Below are 24,994 nucleotides of genomic sequence, written 5' to 3'. Positions count from 1 at the left end.
TTTAAGTCTGGGATTTGGAGGCTGTAGATGGAACACTTTAAAGTACTAGATTGAACAGACCTCAGAGCCCCAACCTCAATATAATTAAAACTGTGTGGGTTCATTGGACAGGAAAAAGACAAAAAGCAGACAAGGAGAAGTTGTGGCAAATTCTGCAAGCAAACTAGATGTTGATACTTTTCGTTGTAGTAATGGTTCTTGTGTTAATCTGTGCTTTTTATTTCAACCAGATAAACACGTACTGCACAGATGAATGGCTTCAAACTATTTATATGGTGGCCTAAGACAGAACTACTTTCATGTATAGTAACAGTGTCTACTCTTTGTCAGCACAATTGTCAGTAGGTACAAAGAAAAGAGTTACTAACGTTGCTATATCTTGCAGCTTTTGAGGTTAGGACAGATGACCAACAAGGACAGTGATTCTATTTGTTCTTTACTGCACATTTTATGTACAAGACAATACAAAAATACATAAAACATACGAGAGATTTAATAAATACAAAGAAGAAACCTTAAGCTCTTTCCATCCATGCTTATTCATCCCTCAAATTAAAGATCAAGGCTTGGTTTAAGTTATCGAGACACTTGAAACTCACTCATACTAGGAACACTGACAGCATCACTTAAAAACTTGAAACATAACTCATTCACTCATTGGTTTTTCTGAAGACAATGTCAACTGAATGTAATATCATCAACATATAACTCAAAACTCATTTGGCCCAATTCCTGACTGCAGCGTGTCATTGGTCACATGTTGAAACCCTCCCAAATCAGAAGCTTGAAGATAGCAGGAGAGTAGAGGACAAAAGACGTACTGTGTGTATTCAAATGCATTCTGATCCACCAATGGGTGGATGGTTATGCCCGTCCTCACTGCACTATCTGAGGCATCTCGCTCCAGGCTTTGGCCTTCTTCTTAGCAAGGGCCATCCATGGGGGCTCGTCCTGACCCAGGGAAGTTGGGGCGGGGTGGGCCAAAGCTCTCTTCCCCTCATTATCCACCAAGGTAGGCTTCGAGCTCTCCAGGGAACACAACACTATATCCAACAAGAAAAACAAAATATTAGATAATCAATCACTCGAATTCTCCCAAATATTAAAATCAACCTTTCATCAAAACGGATTTTAATGTCAGTCACAGATCAGACATGTAATGTGCACACAGAATATGTTGTTTCTAAGAGAATGTTGTTGCAATTGCAAATTTGGTCCATGTTGGGGCAGCAGTGTATCAATCACACATTCCCCCTTTTCCGATTTGCCTGACCAGGAAACCACTAAGTCAAGAGTTTGATCCATGATACATCTGGGGAAGCACATTGTGAGGTACTGAAGTGTCTAACCTTTTACAGAAGATCCCGGAAGCTTGGTTGTGTCTTTGAGGACATGACTTGTCAATGCAGGTATAGATGTTTTGGTCTCCTCCTGGGAAGATATGTGGTTGCATGTTAAATCATTCCAAAATACCATCACATGAAGTAAATAGAAGCCACACAACTTTGCTGTCAAATAAAATCTGGTCTTTGGGTCAAAAAAGGTTGCCACGGTCACAATAGCAGAAAAACGATGAAGATTAGTGCATCAATGGAAGGATTGACAGAGTCATGCTTTCCTCAGAAACAATGGGCTTTTCATAAAAAAAAAAAAAGCCCTTTTCATATTTTTAAAAGAAAATATGAAACAGCATGGACTATCCCTACCATCTCTGAAGGGGCCTTCTTCTCTGTGGTTTCCTCTAATGAGTTCTCCTTGAAGATCCTCTGCTTTTGCCTGGCCACTGAGATCCAGCTAGGTGAATCAGATCCCCCACTGGGCACTCGACCCACAGACAGATCTGAGAAGACCACAGGAAAAACATTTTCAGATGTCTGGAGGTTTAACGTTTGGTTTGGTGTGAAAATATAAGGGCTTATTTACATTACGAGAGAGAAAATAAAAACACCAAAAAGACATGTTTGCACAATCCTATCCATGGCTTTTGAATTTACACTTGATGTTCGAGACGTAAAAAATTGATTACAGGATAACTGAAGGATATGTGTGAGCACTGTACAGAGACTTGGTAGAATTCCGAAACAATTGTCTTCACACTCGAAAATGGGGCGCATGCTACCTTGGACAATGGTGTCTCAAGCTATCAATATCAACAAGTTTACACCAAAAAAAATCAAAAAATTATATATATCTCTCTAGCGTCTAGAGGCATCTTTGATATCGCTTGAATGATCAATGTAAATATTCCCTAAGATTAAGAGGTATAAAATGAAAAGACAATTAGAATGCATGAAAGCAATACCATTCAAATACACACCAGCTAAATTGTGGTTTGATTCCATATTCCTATAACATTCAGTACATACTGTGAATACATATATTAATCTGAGCTCCATAAAGCTCAACATCGTCAAACAGATACAAACGAGGTGTCATGGGTTAATGTTCTTTTCCTGTATCACTTGTGTCTGATTGGTGTGACTAGGACTAACATGGTTTTAGTACCTGGTTTTCTCTTAGGCTTGACAATACAGTCTAGCTCTGTGGGCTTCCGGGGCAGAGCAGGTCTGCTGTTTGGCTGCGGATCGGCGCACGAGGCCCTCTGTGGTTCTATAAAAACGGAGTGAGCTGGGGAGGCAGGGGGGGTTTCACTCTCAGAGCCTAAACGCAGCATACCGAGGGAGGTCTTCCTCAGCCTGACACCAAACAGATTCTCAGGGGTCCCTTCCTCCTGGGCTACAGGAGTGGCAGGAGGAGTGTCGATGGGAGGGATGATGGTGGTGCGCTGGATTTGGCTTGGACTAGCAGGGACTTCAGACACCACAGGGCTTAGTGGCTCCTCTCTACTCGGGGAGTCTCCCTTGGCTGTATCCCCTGTATCGACAGGACCAGGCGCAGGCCCAGAGGGGGTGGGAGGAGGGGAGAGCGAGGTTGGGTCTTTAGTGGCCACCCTTTGCCAGGCAGGGGCGATGGTAAACCTAGGTCTACACTGCTCAGAGCCGCTAAATGGCTTCCCATGATCCTCTGTGGTAGTCTGTTCACCGCAGGGCTCACGGGGGCCCGGCTCCGGGCCGGCAGCGTGGCTTGTGACACTGGGCTCATCCTGGTCCTGGTCAGGGTGGTGGTAGGGTTCTGTAGTGGATGTCTGGAGGCTTTCAAGCGGAGAGGCACAGGTTGGTTCCGTGACCTGCGGGTCAGCCAGCTCAGCGGGGAGCTCAGGGCTCTCACGTGCTGTCTCCGGGTCGGTGTCAATGTCTGGAACCTGTTGTGCATCATCATCAACAGAGGTTGGCGATATGTCCTCCTCTTCCTCTGTCTCCAGGTAGGCTGTATGCACTGGTAGCTCTGAGACTGGTTCCTCCTCCTTGCTCCCCTCATCATCCATCTCCTGATCTACCTTCTCTTCTTCCTCCCTCCCCCTTCTCTCATATTCCTCATCTTCATCGACCTCCTCCCTCCACACCCTCTCATGTTCCTCATCTATCTCCTCCTCTTTTTGGTTGGTCTCATTGTTGTTTTCCTCCACCTCGGCCTTATACTCCTTACTCACTTTTTTCTCCTTTTCCATATCCACTAACGGCATGTCCTGATCTTCTTCAGTCAAATATTCAGGGTGGGTTTCCTCTGCAACTTCCTTTTCCTTCTTTGGTAGGAAATGTTCTACAACCAAGTCCTCAGACTCATAAGGCTCCCCCTCCTGGTGGGATTCTGTTGTGCAGGAAGGGTCTTCTGTTGGGAGACTGGTTTCTTGCTTGGGGGTTGGGTTCAATGGCAGGGAGGGAGTCTCGGGCTGGGCAGCCCTCTCATTCACCCAGCTCTCCGCTCTCACCTCCAGTTGCACCTCCTCCGTTTCTAGCACCAGGCCAGATGTCAGGGGACCCTTGAGTGAGTTCAGCACCTCCTGAAGTAGAGAGCCTCCGTCAGCTGCCTCGCACCCAGAATCCAGCAGTAGGTCATCGTCATCACCAGTAGGGGGCTCCAGGGAGTCCAGGGAGCCAGTGAAGTGGGCAGTCTGCGTGTGGAGCTGGGGTGCCGGACCCTCGGCCTGGCCATGGATACATTCCTCAGAGCCAGAATCATTCTGTATTGAGGGGGAGGGAGCATCCTGAGTCTGAGACACTTCCTGTTTGTCACCATGCTCGTTGTCTTCCTCTGGGTCTGAGCGCTCATCCTGTTCTTCGCCCTCTTCGGGAGTACCGGTCTGCATGCATTCCACATCTGGAACATATACAACTGTGTCAGTCTATAGCCCCACTAAGGCACGTCTGCATTATCATCACTTCACTGTCATTGTATAGAGTATCAACAATTAAATATTTTACCAACGTCAGCTTTATGTACATCTGATTCAAGTTATTGTGATGAGGCTTTTACCTTCTTCATCCTCCGCCACAGATGAGGTAATGAGAGAACCCAGTCCTTCCTCTTGGATTGACTCTCCCTCAGACCTGCCATCAACCCTCTAAACAGCACAAAGATGGCAGGGTTGAGTCACAATCTAATTTAACGACACCATACATTTAAAGAACAAAGTTTCCAGCTTTGGTTATATAGGACACGTTTTAAAACATATTTGGTACACTCATGAGCCATGCAACTTGATGGCCGGCTGGTGTGCTGTGGTTGGGCTAGACGAACTAGACTTAGCCCAAGGGATGGATTTTCGGCGCAGTTTTGCTCTAGTGATCCGTAGGGAGTTGGGCAAGGTGTGGAACAGCGGTGTGTTGGCCAGGAAAGGGGTGGTGGAGAGATTGTTATGGTGCCATTGGATGGTATAACGTACAGTGGTGGGTTTTCTCGTCTTGATGCAGGCCTTCTGTCGGACATCTAGGCGGTGGCGAGCAGCAGAGTTGTCCAGGCAACCCACTGGACTGGCAGGCAGGCTGAAGTCTATAGGCAGGGAGACCAGGGGACTGACTGATCTGGAGCCGGCTTCATAGGACATCTACGACAGGAGTAGAGAGACACCATTACGTGGAGGTATATGATGAATACAACCTTGTCGTCCACACACACACACACACACACACACACACACACACACACACACACACACACACACACACACACACACACACACACACACACACACACACACACACACACACACACACACACACACACACACACACACACACACACACACACACACACACACACACACACACACACACACACACACACACACACACACACGGCTGTATAGATTTAACATAGTTTCTTGATGAATCTTATCCTAAGACACAGGTCAGTCGTAATCAAGGCAAATGAGGAGCATTGAGACACAGGAAGCACAGACTCTGTAAACAGACGGATAAACAGCCTCTTAGCAGCATCATAACCTATTTAAGTCCCAGGCAGTCTGACATACTTTCTTCATTTTTATGTTACCTTTTTACAGTGATGACCTGGCCAGAGGCCTAACAATAGCAAGACAACACTTACTTAGACATTCCATTTCCTGCTTAGTTCCTCCTGACATTACTTGAATAAATACAGGCCTCTTTTCTCAGCCCTCTGGAATTGACTATTTCTGACAACAATTCAACTCAGGAGTCTGGAGGGTGAATGAACTTCAGTGGCATCCTGTCTTATATAATGCAATAGCCACCCCCCCCCTTGACCATTTCAAATGAGGTCAAACGAACAGAAAACAGAGATGGATTAAACAACACTTCTACTTTTATTACAGCTGTGTCCAGCAAGGATAATCAAAACTGAGTTCCAGGAACAAACAAGTTATTACTAGACACCGTCTAGCTATAGTATTCATTGCACTTGATATAAATTGAAATTAAAGAAGTGTAAAAAGCTTATTTTAAACTAATTTCTAATTAGAAAAGACAGCTCAAGAAAAATAAAATCTATCATACACAAAAATATACAGAAGATACTGTTGAGTCTGCTTTTTGAGGGCAGTGCAAGCCTTTGTAAATAAATAAAATACAAGTTCTGTTCTCCTTTTTGAGCACATTCCTTTTAGAACTTTAGAAAATAATTTGAAGCCCTTTGGCAGAACATCTTGAAAGTTTCAATGAGAGTTAATAGACACTAGCCTTATGTCTCTTCATTCCAATGATCCTACTGTGCAGAATACAAGAGTGCCAGATGAAGATATAACACAAATGTACATGCTGAGGTAGCAACACTTCACACAGCATTATATTGCAGTCTTTAACACTTACACTCAAAAATAACTTAATGGAATCCCATTTTGATTGTGCACCCAAATCAGAACGTGTGTCGTTTACATCCTGATGCAGTACAATTGCTCAAATCATCTAATAGAAGGTTTTTATTCCTCTAACACGAAGAGCTTCATTTAAAAACATTCTTCATAAAATTACAGTGTACTCTGAGACATAACCTCTTCTAATATATCTGGGGGAGATGAATGCACTCATAAAAATCTAATGGCAATCCCATCCACTCATCCTTATCCATCAGTTCCCCATCGACAAGTCACTCTAGTCATTCCTCTCTGGACTTATGATGTGTTCACATTGGTGATTAAATGACCAATGTGGATTATTTACTTCCCACTGAATATGAATATTCCATTATTACCTGGTCCTCATCACTGTCTGTTCCTTCCAGGCTCAGGGAGCTGTTCCTCTGCATCAGACCGGAAGACTGGAAGGAGAGACAGGATAAGCGACTATGCCATCAGAAAAAGGTGGTTGCCAGTAGCATAGCTGTACATGTAAGCATTTGTCATCCTCCATGGACACTACATAGGTGTTCAACAAGTTCCTTGAGGAATCAATGGGGTTCTTGGCACTGAAAAATAAGAATCTCATAAGCGGTGGAGTTTATTGATGAACTGGGGGTTATTATGGCCCTAAAGTGCCGAATTGAAAATGTGGTATTTGACAACATGTGGTATTTCACACTATTTATTGAAGACGAAAGGTAATAATTTGTGAAAATAAACATATCAATTTTAAGGTTCTGTTCTGTTCATAAGAGCAAATTACCGTTTGGACACTATCTTCCTTTCTAAAACTGAATAATTACACAATTAGATATCAAGTAGCAAATACACTGCTCCAAAAAATTAAGGGAACATTTAAATCACACACTGGGTCTCGAACTAAATATTTTATAGATCAAAAATTGAGAACAAAATTACATAACGGTCATTGGAAACCAAAATCACCAACCGATTGAGGCCTGGATTCAAACTCGCACCAAAAATCCAAGTCAACAATTGAAATCACAGGTTGTTCCAATTTGTGTGAATTTCATCACAGCAACTCAATGTGACGCAGTAGTGTGTATTGCCCCCACGTGCCTGTATGCACTCCCGACAACGTCTGGGCATGCTCCTGATGAGACCGCGGATGGTGTTCTGGGGGATCTCCTCCCAGACCTGGATCAAGGCATCAATGAGCTCCTGGACAGTCTGTGGCGCTACTTGGCGGCGTCGGATGCACAGATACATAACGTCCCAGAGGTTTTCAACAGGATTCAGGTCGGGGGAACGTGAGGGCCAGTCAATGGCATCAATGTCTTTGTCATCCAGGAACTGCCTACACACTCTGGCCACCTGAGGCCGGGCATTGTCCTGCACCAGGAGGAACCATCACTGACCCACCACCAAACTGGTCATGTTGAATGATGTTGCAGGCAGCATAACGTTCACCATGGCATCTCCAGGCTCTTTCATGCCTGTCACATGTGCTCAGTGTCAACCCGCTCTGATCTGTGAAGTGAAGAGAACAGGATGCCAGTGGCAGACCTCCCAACAATTCTGGTGTTCTCTGCCAAATGCCAATCTAGCTGCATGGTGTAGGGCTGTGAGCACAGGTCCCACTAGAGGATGTCGGGGCCTCATGAGGTCTGTATCTGACAGTTTGGTCAGAAATATGCACACCACTAGCCCGCTGGAAGTCATTTTGTAGGGCTCTGGCAGTGCTCCTCCTCGCACAAAGGAGCAGATACCAATTGTGCTGCTGGGTTGATGCCCTTCTATGGCCGTCCAGCTCTCCTCATGTAACGGCCTGTCTCCTGGCATCTCCTCCATGCTCTTAAAACTGTACTGGGGGACACAGCAAACCTTGCGACGGCATGTATGGATGTGCCATCCTGGAGCAGGTGGACGGCCTGTGCAACCTGAATGAGCTGCCGCCTCATGCTACCAGTAATGAAAAAGGACAAAAGCAAAACACAAAACTAGAGAACAATAAGTCAGGAAGGCTAAGGAGAGAGCAATTGTCTGTGGCCACCACCTGCAAAACCATTCCCTTTTTGGGGGTTGTCTCGCTGTTCCTCTCCAGTCCACCGGTTGTCACTTTCATTTGCACCAAAACCGGTGACACTGATTCACAATCGCTTATGCTTTCTAACTGGACAGATTGATATCCCTGAAATGTTATTGACTTGGTGTGATGAGTATGTGTTCCCTTCATTGTTTTAAGCAGTGTAGCTCAGAATACATTGAAGGCTAACTACACAGAGCACAGCTGACTGATCTTTTCACTTTTGTGTGTGCGCAGATATACTGACAGAGATAAACAAAAGACAAAACATTTGGAGAGAAACTAACCCCAACAGGATATTAAAGAAACAATTAAAGGGTTATTTGAAGAACATCTAAAGTACCTTATGTGTTTAGAACATTAACTTGAAACAGAGGCATGTCGCTAATCTGGTACGGTCCTTGCGAACATAAACTTGAGCCCATGAAGACTATTCCAATCTTGACTGCATGATGAAACATACCCTATGGGACACCCCACCAAGGACAGTGTGCAGAGTGGAATACTCTGGCGGGCTGCACGGTAGGCCGTCATCCTCCGATAGAGTCCCTGCATCATCCCCCTTCTTCACATACAGAGTGGGAGAGCCCAGCCCGATGGTCTGTTTCAACTGGAACTGCAGGGGAATTATTATTTTCAAGAGTTATCAGTATGCTACATTCACATGCTAACAGGGAGTTCCTATCATGAATTGAGTGCAACACTGGTTGATTAAGCAGAGTGTTTTAGCGGTCCATAAAGTGCAGTATAATAAGCCAGCACAATCCAGGTTCGGGGGTTTAGTCATTTAATGTGGCTTCCTTGACTCCTTGGATGCTAGCAACTTGGGAGTCTGAGTTCATTTGAGCTTGAAGGGTGGTGTGCGTATTCCTTTCGGCATGCAAATATTGGGTAATATGCTTCCTGGTTAAGCGAGCACTGTGATAGAACAGTTGATGTCGAGAAGTCTTTCAAAGCACATCCAGCCATTCTGGTTGAGTCCACTGAGAATGGCTGTAATGAAGATGTGTCTTAATTCCAAATATCAATATCACAAACTTGCAGAGAAAACTGGGGTATAAACAAGTGGACCCTGCTAGAACAGCATGAAATGCACATGCTTTCAAAGGGCAAACATTTGCAGCCGTTTTTGGTAATAACATTAAACTAATTTGTTCCCAAATGATTTACATTCATACAAGGTCCAGTATTCAAAAGTATGCACTCACAACAGTAACTTTTCTGGATATGTTTCCATTTGCAACATGTTTCATTGCTGTTGCACGACAGCTCTGGTTGTGGCTTCCGTGCAAAACATTACTAGCATTTTATTACCCACCCCTGAGTGAAAGTTAATTAAGCAACAATTCATCTTCTACAGCTGCGAAAAAAAATACTTTTTGAGTGTGAACGATATCAAATACACAAAATGACTGGCAATTTAATTATATGAGCTCAGCTGCATGCAAGGAGGGGCTGAACAACACCAGCAAAGTCTCTCTTATCTCCTCCCTGTTTTAGCATGTTGTTGGGCCTATAGCCAACACTGTTGTGCTTCAGACATATGTACATCTTAGCCTGGGCCATGTGGGAGACTGCCCAGAACACTCCAGGTGGTAAAACCTAAGGATGAGCTTTAGCTAGCTATCGGCCAGTCTACCCGGCTTATGACCAGCGTAGCTAATGTTATACCCAGGTAGTAGAGACAGAGTGCTGACGCTAATACAGATTAAGAGAGCTGAACGTTAGATAGAAAAATTAGCTACGGAGAGGAGAATGTATAATACCGTGGGTGTAACAGGTTGCATTACAGCCAGTCCCAAAATGCAGGAGTGGAACAGACAAATTATTAAACTTTTAAAAACATTTGCAATAGATTGAATAAACAAACATTTACAAAAATGGTGTTACAGTTTTCAGACAGTGACCGCTATACTGCCTACCTGTAGCGACTTGACTTTCCCATGAATGCTGTCCTGAGAAGCCCCCAAACCTTCAGTCCCCTCTGACATGGGAGAATCAGAGACAAAGACACTGTCATGTGACAGAGCCTTATTTCCCAAGTTGATTTTTGACCTTGGGAAAAAAATAAATATTACAATCGATTGAGATTCCACATTAAGTTACAAAATCAGAACATGCGAACTCTCCCCTAAACAGCAGAGGCTGGGTCAGACTCAATTCAATCTAGGTCAGATCACAATTTAATCATGTAGAAATGTATCTGATAATGTTTGTAAAGAAAAGGTATAGGTGACATAATGACAGGTCACCATCCTTGTCAGTGTCTCAAATGGCACCATATAATAAATAGTGCACTACTTTTTTTAACCAAAAACCCTGGATCCATGATTCTGGCCAATTTTAGTGCATTAAACCAGAGTAAAACACAATGTCTCTAAAATTAGGAGAGAAGAATTGGTTGATTGTTCAACAGCTTGGCCGAACTTTAACTCCCAACAGCCAACATTAGGACAAACACGTGAATTTCAAGTTGTAACCAAACAGTTCATAGAGCAGAAGTGGGCTATCGGGTAGAAATTGAAAGGCACATGTTCTGTGTAAAGAATTGCTAACATTGTGATAAGAATATTATCTTACCCAGAGCCCTTGTCTTTCTCAGAGCGGATGAAAACCCCAGGTTCTGAGACGTTGACATTGTCACTGGACTGGCTAGACTTCAATCCACTGTCTCCAGCAGGAGAAGCAGACTCTTTTCTCTTCTTCTTTGCAAAGAAGTTCTTGAATGTCTGGAACCTGGACTTCTTCTTGCCTACAATTTAAATCATATACAGTTTGGATCATGACAGAGATTATTAATCTTCTGTTGATAATGAGACATTTTCGTAACAACCGTGGTCACTATTGGATTTTATACAAGTGAGAATACAATGCTAAATAGATTTATCTTGGTTTGCATACGCCTACATTTGACACAACATTCAGGATTGTTGCCGTCAATTGTGAGAAAACTTTAGCAAAATACGTGCGCAATACACAGAAAATGTATACAGCTCAGACAAAATTGTCTTCATACTTGCAAAACTCTGAGGGTGCTTTGCCTCAGAAGGTGGTGTCTTGAGCTATTGATAACGGCAAGTTTACACAACAAAATTATCTAGCATCTCAAGTCTTCTTCGAAACTAGGGAGTATTTCAGGGCCAAAATGTTATTGACTGGCTACGTCAACATCCAGATTTAAATCCAGTTGAACATGACTTTCATTTGCTGATAGTGGTATTCGGCAAACCGCATCAAAGAAAAACATACCACGCGTCTGGTAGGGTAAATGGATCAGACGTCAGGCAATATTGACAAATAATCTGTGGCAAAACACCAAAGATACAAGTCTGTATAAATCGGTCTCAAAGCGTTTGACCGGGTGTTGCCATTTCAATATAGTGAAACCAATGTGTACATAAATCCCCAAAAAAGTTTAGACTCTATAACTGAATAGTTCCTACTAGATGTGAAATCCAAACGTTAGGATTGTACAGCCAAAAGGGGGGGGGGGGGGGGGGGAATCTTCACTATCCCAATAATTACAGAGAGCTATGTAAATGATGCCCTCAGGGAATTTAAGTGAAGTGAGTCATTTAGCCTGTGTTGGTCATGAACCCAGGTAGCACTAATGACTAAGGGGTAGTAAAATATTCCCACTGTTCCATTTACATTAGCACCTCGTGGAAAATCTCAACACCCCTTTTTAACAACTGTAAGTGCTTTTTCGTCTGTAAAATCCCCCACCCCAAACCTTTGTTAAGAAAGCAGGCCGATGTATGAGACATTTGCTGGGGTATGGTGGTATTTATAATTCATTAATACATCAAGCCATTTTAGAAACAATATGTTGACATAATCAGTAACAAAAGCAGAATAGCAGAAAGGCCATTCATTAAGGAGAAGGTCAACAGCATTGAATCCATAGAAATCTTGCCAAAATCTGGAAGGGATGACTAACATTAACAACCCTAGGATGGAGACCTTTAGCAGCCAGAATCGCAATTGTCTGATTAAAGAGTTAGTGCTGCCTTGGAGCAGTGAAGGTTGGTAGTGAGAGTCTATATTTATATACAAAGCCACACAATCCTGTGGCAGGCTCACATGCTCTGGAAAACACTTGAGATCCAATTACAGACAAGGCCTAAAGCAGGCATGATCAGACCCTTTAAATTGGGCCATTCAGTGAAAAATGAAATCCCAGTAGTACTACAGATTTATGGGACCACAGATTTATGGATAAAGTGGTCCAAATGTATTTGTAAAGTGACATGTTGGTTTTATTTGCCTCTTCACTTCAGGAATTTATATATAAAATGATATGATGACTATGATTATAGTAAAAAATTAAGTATATTACCCTAAAATATTAAATGTTCCAAAATGAGGTATTTGACTTGATACATTTTTCAAGGAAACCAAACAAAAATGGAAGTGTCTCAATTTATATATATTATAATATATTGTCCACCCTCCTAACATAAGGAGAATGTCAAGAAGCCTATTCCCACAATTTTTGGAGATAGTAGAGAACTAAGGGCTGGTTTACATTACACTACATTTTCGGGAGACATATCGCAGAAGACTCAAGCTGCTAGATAAACTTGCAGATATCTGAGGTAGCATGCTGCACATTTCTGATAGCAACTGCTCTATGTAGGAACTGTATCAAATGTTTGTGTAATGCGCACACATATTGCTAGATCTTCCCGCAATTAACGGACAGAATCCTGCGTGTTCTCAATAATGAGGTGTAAATTCAAGTGCTATGGAAATGATTATGCAAACTAAATTATAAATCAGTCTAGTGTATCGATACATTATTTTCTCTTGTATTTAGATGCACATTTCAAATATGCTAACAATCCTTCACACAAAGGACCAATCCATTTAAAAAAAAAAAAACATCCGTAAATCATGGTATTTTTGACAGACTTTCATGATGTATCACAGAATTTTCCCCTCCTTGCTGCACATCAGAAGTTCAGCATGATCGAGGGGATTATCCCCCTTGTCAGTGTGTGTCTTATTCCTGAAGGAAATATGTAATCCACATTCTGGCTAGCCCTTCAGCGACAAGGCCCAGTCTGACCTTTCAGTTCCGAACTTCCTTTTTCCCAGAGCGCATCATATAAGTGGGGAAGAGTTTGTGGACAGAGAGTGGGAAAATATGTTCTTGTTGGAGTTGAGATTATGCGTTTTTAGTACTTAATTTCCTGGCAATAAAACTGCAAGACCTTTTTAAGATTGACCCGATCCTCCCTAAATCCCAAATATTTTTGAGAACGAGATAGAGAGAAAACAAGAACTAATAGCACACATTTAGAAGCCCCACTGAAACTTTTGCATAGATCTTCTGGACAGATTCTCGCCATGAAAAGCAATCTTCCCAAATGAACTTTTAATGAACCCCAAGGATTCTCTGACAAATATCCAGAGGACCCATAGATCCATGTTCACTATGGGGACAAGGAGTATTGCCTTTCCCACCCTAGAGATTGGATATACAGTGGTGGAACTGGATTTGGACCCGTTCAACAGTACCAGTCAAAGGTTTGAACACATTTACACATTCAAGTGAATCCAAACCTTTGACTGGTACAGCAGATTCGAACAGATAGGATCTGAAGTCAGCCATCATAGGACTGTTAGACAGACAATGCCGTGTTTACCAGTGACAGGCTATTCAAGCCAGTAAAAGTGTGGGTCTACCTGTGCACTCTTCTGTGGCGTCTGCAGAATCCTGGGGGGTCATCACATCTGATGGTCCAGAGGCCATGATGCTCAAGTCGTTGCTGGGATGGAAAGGGAGAGAGTGTTTTACTATTCAGAGAGTAACTCCAACAATGGCAAAACCTTCCAGGGATTAAGCAACTTGTATTAAGACCACGGTTGGTTTGGACCAACAACAATAACATGGTCAATCAGACAACATTTCATCCACCCTACTTGCACACCGCAGAGTACAAATATTTCAACTAACGGCAACAACCCTCTATGAGGCCAGATCAGGGATGGTCGTAGTCAGTCTCTCTCTACCACAATGCAACCCAATGCCCATGCCCTGCCTGCGGCACAGGAAGAGGGAGAGATAAGAAGCCGGTGTCTGGCTGGAGCAGATTACTGAAGGGGCTGGCTGAAACCAACTTTGGTCTGGTCTAAAGCTCCCACCAGAACAGCTTCAGACCTCCACGCTGACCAAGCAGGAGGAAGCCATCAGTGGGTTAGTGACAGCAAGTCTCAGGACTACAGAATGGCTAAACAGGATGTGGAGGCAATTTAGAATTAGACCGCACATACTATACCAGTTACACCATTAATACGAATTATTCAAATGCAATTACCTCTTTGACATATAATTTCCTGCCAACTTTGTTCATAACCTGATGAGAGCTTAGAGCCGTTGACAGCTGCTAAGGTTTGTACGAATCAATATCCGTGGCTCAGGAGAAGAATTCTGAGATGCAATCAGTGACTCAAATTGTCACTATTGTCGCTAATTGGCATTATTTTCAGACCAGAAGCAGTATTTACAAAACGGGGAACAACAGTGAATTAAAATTATAATACTAACGCTTTTCGTCACTGTATCCAGCAGCATAGTAAAAACACCTGAAGTAGTCAGAGAATAAATAAAAACAAGGCTGAGAATTTCCAGAGGCGATACGGTTTCATAGAAATAAGCAGCTGCTGAGCGTACTGCAATCCACTTCCTGGTGTGACATGAGCTGTGGAGAGCATTCAGTGTCTGCTGTTACATGACATCTACAATTATATCCCTGCTGAATTCTAAGCCCCTCTTCATTCACCTTTTTGGACAACACATGGAATTCTACTTTTTTTATTGTTAAAGTTGATTTTTATTGTTGAATATGTTAGTATTTTTACAGGCAAATTAATGCTTATAGCCCAGATAAATCTTTAAACTAATTTGCTCAGATGGCCCAAAACATTTGATTTATGCTTAAATAATACCTTTATTTCTAATGACATGGCAAAAAAAATTCTTCTGTGAGAATATCATACACAGAACCCGACTGCAAATGCCACAAAAACATTTGATTACATTACTTTGATTTGCTTATTTAAACAACCAAAAAAACACTTGAAAAATATAAACATACATTCCAAACAGCCCTGCTTTTCCTCTGAGAACTCCCGTGACAAACAGAACCTACATTTACTACAACAGAATATGCTACTTTCAGCTAAGAATTGTTTAACTTTTTCTTACAGACGCTTGTGTTTATATTAAAAGTATTGTTTTTCTAATGGAAACATTCCATAGTGTTTCTCACGAGACAAATGTTGCACAGTCACTGAGAGTTGAGAGATATATACATCCAACATAAGGAGTCTGGCCTCTCTAGACAACAGCCATCTTTAAAGTCACTCTGGCAACTGATAGTACTTATCCATTTCCTGTTATTCTCCAAGTAAATGTTCCCAATACAAGCTTCACAGATTTACAGAGAAGTACAACCAAGAGAGAAAACCCCAACACCCATAACAATTTTTTTTAAAAGAGGTGCATATTAACACAGGGACTTGCACAGTTGACTATGACTAAGGGAAAACAACAGAGATTGGAGACAGAGCAGGGGAGGGGTGTATTGGTTGTGCTTGTGACCAGCAGAGACCATTGTGGGAAGAACGGAACCTGGAGTTGTCACAGCTAGCCAAAAGACCATAACCTCCCAGACTTTGACCATGTGACCAACCCCCTGCAGTAATGTTAAACAGCTTTGCTTTCACAGAGGAACATCCTGCAGAAACGCACAGAGCACAACGAACTACGCACTATGCAGGAGGGTCACATGGTCAAGCGGCAGCAGGGTTAATGCACTGACCTTGGTCTGCCTCCAATACTGACCAGCAGCAATGACGTCCTCCGTTTCATGTCTTAACTTTTCAGGAGTTGGAGGGAAGGAGAAGCGTTAAATGATAAGGAGAAGAGAGCTTGTTAGGTTGACATTATTTAGAAGAGAAGACATTTGAAAACAGGGGATTAAAAAAAAAATGGGCCTGCCAGATCCCTACAAGGACACAGGTTTGTGTTGTTTCTGTGCTGGATGTCATCTATTTCAAGCCAGATGCCAGGACTCACCTACGTTATGCAAGCGAGGATTAGAAGTTGGCAACTTGCAAGGTGTATGAGATGTTGATTATAACATTCACACACACTCACTCAGTAGTGCCATCTGGTCTAAGTCTTTCACAGCTGATGTTGACAATATTGAGGCCCCAATCCATAGACAAATCCACATATTGTGCGACTGCAGGGACATCTGAGATTGTGTTCTTGTCAACATACAGGGTTTGTTGACAATTTGTGGAATAGGAAGTATAAAATGCATGATATTTTAAAGCCTACATAAAGTTAATCCAATACATACACCTCTGCCTGCGTACAGATTGCAAACTATTAACATGGTTTAAGAACCCATTGCAATATTTATATTACTACTCAGGCCAGTCGATACCAGAAAACCTTCCACTCAAGAATCCCCTAAAACGGCATGATCTTCATGGCTGTTTTCAAAGGTTTTCATGTGAATATTGTTACTGGACAGTAGGGCCAAACAGTGAAACAGGGGCATTGTGTTCGTTAGTTTATAAAGGCATGCCTTTAATTTCAACTGCCACAAAAGGTCCTCCGGCAGTCAAAATTATACATCACGCCTGTGGAGCAAGAGGCAGCAAGGACACAGTCAAAAATGCAGAAGCTCACAATGACAATCCATGCTAAAAATGTGCTTTATTCCAATTGAGCCCTCCGACTAGCTCTATGGAGCAGATATAGATCATGTGCAAGGGCGCATTATGCTGTGTGTACTAGGCCAATAGCCATACATTAAAATGTTCATACTGAATCCAATCTTGGCAACAGATCCCAAGTATTCATTTTTAGCCCTGGGCAGGGAACCATCTATTCCACGGAACAGAACTAAGCCTCATATCAAGACAACCAACATAACCAAACCAGAAATCTAATAGACATCGTAAGAGAAGCGCAGTACCCATGGAAAATTCCAAAAAAGGCTTCTGCAGTGTCCAGCAGCCTGGAACAAGAACCTACATACCATTTGAAAAACAGTTCAGATAAAGGCCATGTTGTCTTTAATTGACCTAAGTTAAATGAATACTTTCATTAGGTGGAGTCTTCGTGAGGCATATCCAAAGCAGTTGTTCAGCTCATCCCAGCACAGTTCTGCTTTTTAAAAGTTATTTCAGCTGTTGAAAAAAAAACCTCACATACCTTGTTAAGAACCAGAGCCTCAAAACCATGGAATTTCCTTTCCTCCCGGTTCCTAAATCAAAGGAGTGACTAGTCTATGAAAAAAAGGACCTTGAATTTACAACTTGTATCAAGGGGGCATTCACTCAAGTAAACGTGTCAGTAGTATGGGGAGGCTACACATCTGCCCCAAATACAATTCATGTATTCTGATTGTTGCATCCACATTGATATTGGGAAAGCAAAGTCCTAAACAGCAAGACTTTGCAATAAAACAGATCAGTATTCCATCTGGAAAAAGCCAAAGGCTTTTAAAGAAGACCGTCTGTTTAAAAGAGCACATTATGAAATGGCGCTGAGGTTTCCCCACACATTTTAGACAAGCTGTTTACTTTAGGATGGTATGTTTTGTACTCTACTGTGCTTGGCATCCATACTGTATATGGTCTCCATTTCTAAGTCACAAAGTGTATTAAAGCCAGTACTTAGCCAGAGTGCTGCTGAAAGAAACTTAGTTGGGACAACTGACAAACCATGAAATGGGTGTTTGGGATGTGGGGGGTGTCTTGATTTGAATAAACTGTGGCAGTCACTTTGGGGGAGAATAGTTGATCCCTTTGAGGCTGACTTACTGTTAAGTGAGTCAGTTCACAGAGTTAACAAAAGACTGCCTGGCTCTCTTTCACACATTCTGTCAATGAACTAAGCAAGGGGTCAATGAGGCTTTTGTGTTGCATTTCACTGCATAATTTTTTTTTAAGAATAAGGGGGAAATCAGTCTCTGATATTGCAAATAAACAGCCCCTATACATAGCAATTACGTACAGTCCAGTCCACATAGCTACTACATTGCCCCTTTTAAATTCCTTATTTCTTCAAATGCTACAACTTGCAAAGTCAATGCAGGCCGGTTGTCTTCACAGTTGTGTTGATAACATTAATGAAAGTTATTGTCTAAGAAAGGAAATCTACAAAATTCCATGTGCACTGAAGACTTTAGGAACAAACAGCAGTAGAGAGTTTGTTCCCTCCAGGAGACAATCGATACCTTTCTTTCTGTCCTCATAACCAGACAAGATATCAAACATTGCTACCAAAAGAAAGGCCACACTTACTTCTTGCCCCGTAAACAGCCATAAAATCCAGCCATGGTTTCTGAAGTAGATTGGGGATCCTCAAAATATACAGCAGGATGCTTCTTTCTTTAGTACATCCTTCACCAGCTTCTCTGATAGATGAGAGCCGATTCTCTGTACAGCAACGTTAAAGGCCACCAGTCCACTATAAACAAATACCCCTCTGCTTCACGCACGTTAAGACAGAATTACAGAAAGTGCAGCTGGTAGCAAGATAAAAACACAGAGCTATCTTGGAGTTGTAGACGCCTGCCTGCCTTCCCAGGGACTGGCCTACAGTGGGAGGACACAAGTGTGAACTAACAGCCAGCCCACCCCGTCCCCCTCCCACCCCCTCCCCGTCACACAGCCTAATCCCCGAGCGGCAGCCTGCAGCTATTGTCTTAACCAGGCAGCTTACTTCGAGCCGATCAAACTCGTGTCTCCGTGAAAATTAGCTAGGGGGGTGTCATGAGGAGACGTAGGGATTGTCCTGGCTGGGAACTTTACTCCATTCCATCCCCGAAAGAAAAACAAAAACACACCAATGAACAGCACCACCCTGGAGCCGGAGCCGGAGCCAACACAGGCAACATGTCAAAAAGCTCTAACACTAACCACTGGACATGTCACATGATCGAAAAAAGATACAACACTATATGTGGCCTACTGATGCTCAGGTCTGATAATAGGCCTGAATCTTGTTCAAAAGAACAGGAGTGTAAAATGAATGACTACAACAATGGATACTCACATTTGACTGAATAAAAATTAAATGTGTTGTTACTTAATGGAAAATTCACTTTGATGAAACCTAAAGATTTTCAGTTTGAATCCTTGAGGAAACTGCCTCATACGTTTGAGATATTATAATAACAACCAAAAAAAAAACAGACCACGTTTGAAACGTCACTGCACGACACGACATTCCTAGCATGAAGGCTAACAGAAGAACAGAAAAGCAATAAGAAACAGAAAGAGGGGAACAATGGCACTGTTTCACGTCTCCATGTGAGATTGAGTGCTGTAACTCTAGCTGACTAGTTTCATTTTCCAGTCTTTAAAGGATTTTGTAAAGCTGGATCAGAATACCACCAATATGGCCAGATCTGCTAAGAGGGTATAAAAAAGAACATCAATGTGAATGAAGAATGTGTTCATGTAAAACTATTTATTCCAGATCTCAGATGTTCCATTTCAAGTGTAAACATATTTTAAGGTTGTGGTAACACAAACCAATCAACCTTAATGGTATTTTCATAAGTTACGATTTTGGTCACTACAAAAAAAAATTGTTTTACCTGATCTCACGAATGGGAAAGTACGCTGCATGTGGACAATTTTTAAAGCACATCTCATATGCCGTATACCACTGTTTTTAAAGCTTGGAGGAATGTCGGTCAGTTTTCCTCCTTGAAAAAGAAAAGGTTGGTATTTCCTGAAATATTTTTTACACTGCCCAACAGAAACCCTGCTTGCCTAGACTCCTTCCACGGCCAAAATGACAGAATTCTGCTTAGTGAAAAGGCATTGATGATCTGATTTAGTGTACATGATAAAATACAAATGCACATTTCAAGTTTATATAATCCTTGTAAACAATAATTGACATTAAAATGGTTAATCAAAGTATAAAAAAATAAATACACAGCACACAAACATTTAAGCAGTTACTTCCAGTAGTTAACTCTATGCCCATTATTGAGCAAGAGGCCCATTTTTCCTTTTTCTCTTGAATCCCGGTTCCCTCAACAGTGTGCTCTGACTCAAGTTTCTTGAGTCAACCCCTGCAGAGTACTGTTTCTTTTCTTTTCAAAGTGCTCCGAATTCCTGCTCACATCTGGAACACATCTTCTACGAGCAACAAACTCTCTTGCCCAAACTCTAATTAAGGTCATGTATGCAGAACTGTAAATAACACAACAAAAAAAAAAGATACTCCAAAGCTGACATAGGGAGCTTGCCATGCTGGGTTGAGGAGTGAGGCTGAATGGGTCCCGAACAGACAGGGATTTGAATACAGCAGCTACAACACACAGCCCTCCACTCCTCCCTGCATAGCCTGTGGTTATCTTATCATTTGGCTGGAAAACTTTTAGAGCTGACCCTTGAAACAACCCACTTTGCTCGCCCACTCTTCACATGAAGAGGTCCCGTTGGGTTTACTGCTTGATAAAACTGCTAAAAGCCCTCTGGACTGCCGTTTACCTACTGTTGTGCCAGTTTTCACAAGGCATTCCTTCTACTCCAAATAATTGTCTGCACAGTATGTGTGGGCCATGAGAGGTGATATATCTGAAGGGTTTAACTGCATGGTGATAATCAAATAATTACTGGCCTCTTTTTTCCCCCCCTGTTTTTTAAGTGTTTTGCTTTTTGCTGTCTATTCCTAGTTGGCACAATGACAATTTAATGTTGTGCAATGGCTCAATCTGTTTGGTCCTAATGGATGGCTGGGTGTGGTTTACAAGGCTAGAAGCAACTGTAATCACTATACTGACCCCTTTTCAACTAGGCGGACCAGCTGAACAAGCCAATAGGCTTAAACTTTGAAATAGATTAAGAAACAAGTATCAAATAATCAAAACAGAGCTATATTGTATGCTTGAAAATACAATTATTAGTTTATACCAATACAACTGATAAGAAAATACTTTTTTGCAAAGGTAATTATTTTTCCAGAAAAAATAAAAGTGCAATATAATACCGGTTAAGAGATTCAAATATACCTCTCCATGAAAGAATAACATCACTGGTGGAGAATACATGATATTACATAAAATAAATTGAAATTTACCAGGCACTATTTGTTTCCTGAATAGTATGTGTAATGATGCTTAAAGAAATAATGTGATATATTGCAATACAATATACAGTGAACTTCAAAAGTATTTGGACAGTTTTTGTTTGGTTCTGTATTCCAGCACTTTGGATAAAAGTTATACCATGACTATGAGGATGAAGTACAGGCAGTTTGTTGTGGGTTTTTTCATTAATATCACATTAACCATTAATACATAACAGCCCATTTTGTACTGGGTTCAGATTGCCTTGAAAAACTCCCTAGTTGCTATGTTATTATGGTTAGTCACTAGCAGTGTGATGAAGAGGCATTAGCTTATACTTTAGTAGGGAATATGTTTCTGTACACATCATAATTTATTCCGCTGCTTACATCAGCAGTTGCATCATCAATGAAAACATGTGAGGCAGTTCCAGTGGCAGCCATACATGCCAAAACATACAGCAACGCACCTCCACAATATTTTACAGATGAGGCAGTTTGCAGGTTGTTTAATTTCTTCACACCTTCCCCTTGCCATCACAAATCCATAGTATGTTTTATATTCCATGTTTCACCTGTCCACAAATTCGTTTTTAAAGAACTTTCAAGGCTCTATTATGAACTACTTCGGTGAACCTGTTTTTGAAGGTAACTAGTGTTTTCCCATTGCTAAGCTCACCTGTGCTTGCTTTCATCCTCATAATGTACGTAGTGTTTTGTCTTCAATCGCTACTTCTTTGGTCCTCAGGTTATCAGAAACCAGCAAAAGACTCCAAATGCAAAGCCTAGAATCAAGAGTAGACATTGAATTGGGCATGCTCTAACAATGCAAAGGAGCACAAAGCATAATTAGAAACAGCTGTAAAGCCAGTTCTCCAAATACTTTTGGTAACCAAAAAGAGGGGGACTATGTACAAAAGATGTACAAAGCTGTAATGTCTAAATACGTAATCCGATATAGAAGGAGATCTCAAATGAAAGCTGACTAGGTATCCATAGTGCTGGTATACAAAGCCAATGTAACTGTCAAAATATTTTGAGTTTTACTGCATATATTTTAACCAAAATATCACAAGAGAGAAATTCTCAGTTGGTTGGGGGAAACTCTCCCTTAGAAGAATTACAGCAGCTAAACAAACAACAACAACAAAAAACTACCATCGCATCAATCCTGATTCAACTTTATATATCAGTGGTAAAGTTAAGCATTGTTTTAATAGCGACATCAAGTAGTTCGCAGTGCGTAGAGAGCCCATCACTCATCACACTTCAGATTTGTTTTTGGCAATTGCATTCAACCGGAGAAATCTATCATTACGGAACATATTAAAACGTTTCGTTAGATTACTTTTTCCAAAACTTATTTCCGTAACTTTGTAGCAAGGCAAGCAGGACTAAAAAGAATCTAGGCTGTGGACTTCGTTATGTTGACCGATATGTGGCGTCCGTTTTGTAACAGAGGCGTCAACCACTAGGGGGCCTTTTGATTCCACTGTCAGTTGTGGACGGTCTTCATTGATATGAATGACGTAAAACGCATCATAACAGAGTGCAAAAGTTACAGGTAAACAAGCCTTTATTCCTCACCTCCTGTGGTACAGTCTTGTGGTTGTGTCTACCCAATGGAGAGGTAAACTGCACTGCAATTACAGTCTGCAGAAAGGGTCATTGGTTGCTCCCTGCCCTCCATTTAGTTCCAATACGACTCCAAGAAAAGGAAGCACACGGGCATAATTTTTGAACCATCTCACGTGGTCACCCAATATTCCAAAAATGATCTTCCATCAGATGAAGGACAGTACAGGTCCATCAAGCCGTCTACCTACACAATTGATCTCCCTCCCACCACCACCCTACACTTTGGCCCTGAGCGATCAGCCATCTGTCCCACAGAGAATAATAACACTATTCTTACCATCAAACTAAACAATACAGGATTGGTTAGTACTTGATACACCAAGGATAGCCTCAGAGTTAGGTTAAACTGCTTAATTTCTTTCCCCACCAAAGTTGAATAAGCTCTAGCTTGGAAAATAAATACATTTTACATTGTTAGGGCTGTTAAACCTACTTCATGTTTTCTTTCATTGTGATGATACAAAACAGTTACTGGTATCCTCCCAACCCTTCCCCATATACATATTTTTAACAGTTATTGTGATTTCATCAAATGACTATGGGAGCTTCTTAAAGCTCTATGATAGAACTGAAATGTTGCTGCATAACAACATGGCACCACGTTCTTCTGACTTGCATAATTGCATCTAGGTATTATACAGGTATAGGTTTTTGAAAGCAACTCCATAGTTGGACCTCCTGCATCTGCATGCCTAGAACCACTGCAGCAAGATGCACCAAGGGGGGTCACTATCAAGTCATCCTCCCCAGTCTATTCTGCAACAAAGGATCAATGCACTGACCCAAGACCTGGTTTAAATGCACTAACATTTTCACAATTGTTGATGTGTTTGGTCAGTTGGCCCCTTAGCAATGTTGGGGACAATGTAAGTTACTAGAGAATTAGGCTAGTTTCAGTTAAAAAAAAAAGATTACAAAAAATTTAAAAAAAACAGCATGTTTTTAAATGCCTAGAAAACGACAGGGGCATGATGATGTATTTGAATACATTATAATACAACGGACAGATTATGGACGGACAGATTAGACACGTCTAATACTAGAAAAGGACCTTACTAGAGATAGCTGTAATAAAATAATGAACAGCCTTTCAGAAAGGAATATAATAAAATAAATAAAAATCACCATTATCCTTCCGTGTTGCAAAGTGAATGCAATTGTGTTATTTAAAATCAGCCTTAATGTGACATAAAGCAAGAACCAACTGCATTTTAAATACATTTAAGAGGATAATGATTCACATAAATTAAACATGATACATGTTATACTGTTCCAATCAAGACTTGTTTGAAGTCAGGGGTGTATCATTCAAAAATCGCATCGGTATTAAAAGCGACCAATTTGTGATAACTTTCTTCAACGTAAAGTTCGAGAAACGATCTAACAAAGCAACATTGAAAAAGTAATTGGAGCGAACCATATGGAAGCTTATCAAACATTGTAATGAAACAAGTTCGTAATGAAAGAAAGTAGGAGACTACTTACAAAATGACTCTGAGTTGTGTAGATTTTAGAGTATGCAGTCATCCATCAAAGTAGACGAGAAACATTTGTGATTATTAGATCTGTCCCATAGAGGTTTCGTGTCTTCAACTAGCCTGCAAAAGCACTTGAGTACCGCCCATACTCTCTGCGAGGAATTCACCTAATTGTGTGCACCAGCTGACTCACAAAAAGTTGCTCTTAAATATCACGAAGCTAACGGTTGATGCTGTATTTTAACTGCTCTTTTAGGTCTGCTCCGCTTTAGTGTACGCTCAGCGTATTGCTCAGTAATCAATAACGTATGCCAAAAAACTTTTACCAAAAAAAAATCATGAAACAAGACTATGTACATATTATATGTATGATTTAATGGTAGTCATTTGCGAACGAACGGCTCGTTGGGGGGGACGGGGGGACGGGGGCAACGACGACATTGGGAGCCGATTCGCATTGGTGAAATGAGCCGTGCATTGGCTCCTTGAATGGTTAGGTT

At 41.6% G+C, this 24,994-nt stretch overlaps 1 protein-coding gene across 7 annotated transcripts; it reads right to left on the bottom strand.

Annotated features, from left to right (window-relative positions):
• Positions 1-419: 419 nt before the first annotated feature.
• Positions 420-24,713, bottom strand: zgc:66433 (uncharacterized protein LOC321250 homolog). 7 transcript variants are annotated; one of them, XM_034291726.1, is made up of 13 exons: positions 24,502-24,713; positions 22,058-22,163; positions 13,953-14,035; positions 10,842-11,013; positions 10,184-10,316; positions 8,725-8,877; positions 6,568-6,633; positions 4,784-4,945; positions 4,375-4,462; positions 2,506-4,218; positions 1,707-1,840; positions 1,350-1,431; positions 420-1,043 (listed from the first exon to the last, which is right to left on the bottom strand). In XM_034291726.1, exons 3-13 carry the CDS (start codon positions 14,017-14,019, stop codon positions 877-879), a joined length of 2,937 nt encoding a protein of 978 aa, XP_034147617.1. In that variant the 5' UTR covers positions 14,020-14,035; positions 22,058-22,163; positions 24,502-24,713; the 3' UTR covers positions 420-876. The 7 variants fall into 7 exon arrangements, with proteins under 7 accessions (XP_034147617.1, XP_019901587.2, XP_034147615.1 ...); XM_020046028.2 differs by lacking the exons at positions 22,058-22,163; positions 24,502-24,713 and adding exons at positions 17,500-17,573; positions 18,594-18,889; XM_034291724.1 differs by lacking the exons at positions 22,058-22,163; positions 24,502-24,713 and adding exons at positions 16,091-16,147; positions 18,594-18,889.
• Positions 24,714-24,994: the final 281 nt, after the last annotated feature.

This window comes from Esox lucius, chromosome 4 (assembly GCF_011004845.1).
Source record: "Esox lucius isolate fEsoLuc1 chromosome 4, fEsoLuc1.pri, whole genome shotgun sequence".
In the NCBI taxonomy this organism is placed as follows: domain Eukaryota; kingdom Metazoa; phylum Chordata; class Actinopteri; order Esociformes; family Esocidae; genus Esox; species Esox lucius.
Note: the sequence above shows the minus strand (reverse complement) of the source record. Positions and strands in the feature narration are given on the sequence as shown.

Bases quoted from the DNA above. Each gene is read 5' to 3' on its own strand.
- zgc:66433 (XM_034291724.1), bottom strand. From the start codon at position 16,140: ATGAAACGGAGGACGTCATTGCTGCTGGTCAGTATTGGAGGCAGACCA. The intron at 8,878-10,183 runs GTAGGCAGTATA...ATTCCCCTGCAG, and splicing joins GGAAAGTCAAGTCGCTACAG to TTCCAGTTGAAACAGACCAT. The intron at 6,634-8,724 runs GTATGTTTCATC...CTCTCCTTCCAG, and splicing joins TTGGTGGGGTGTCCCATAGG to TCTTCCGGTCTGATGCAGAG.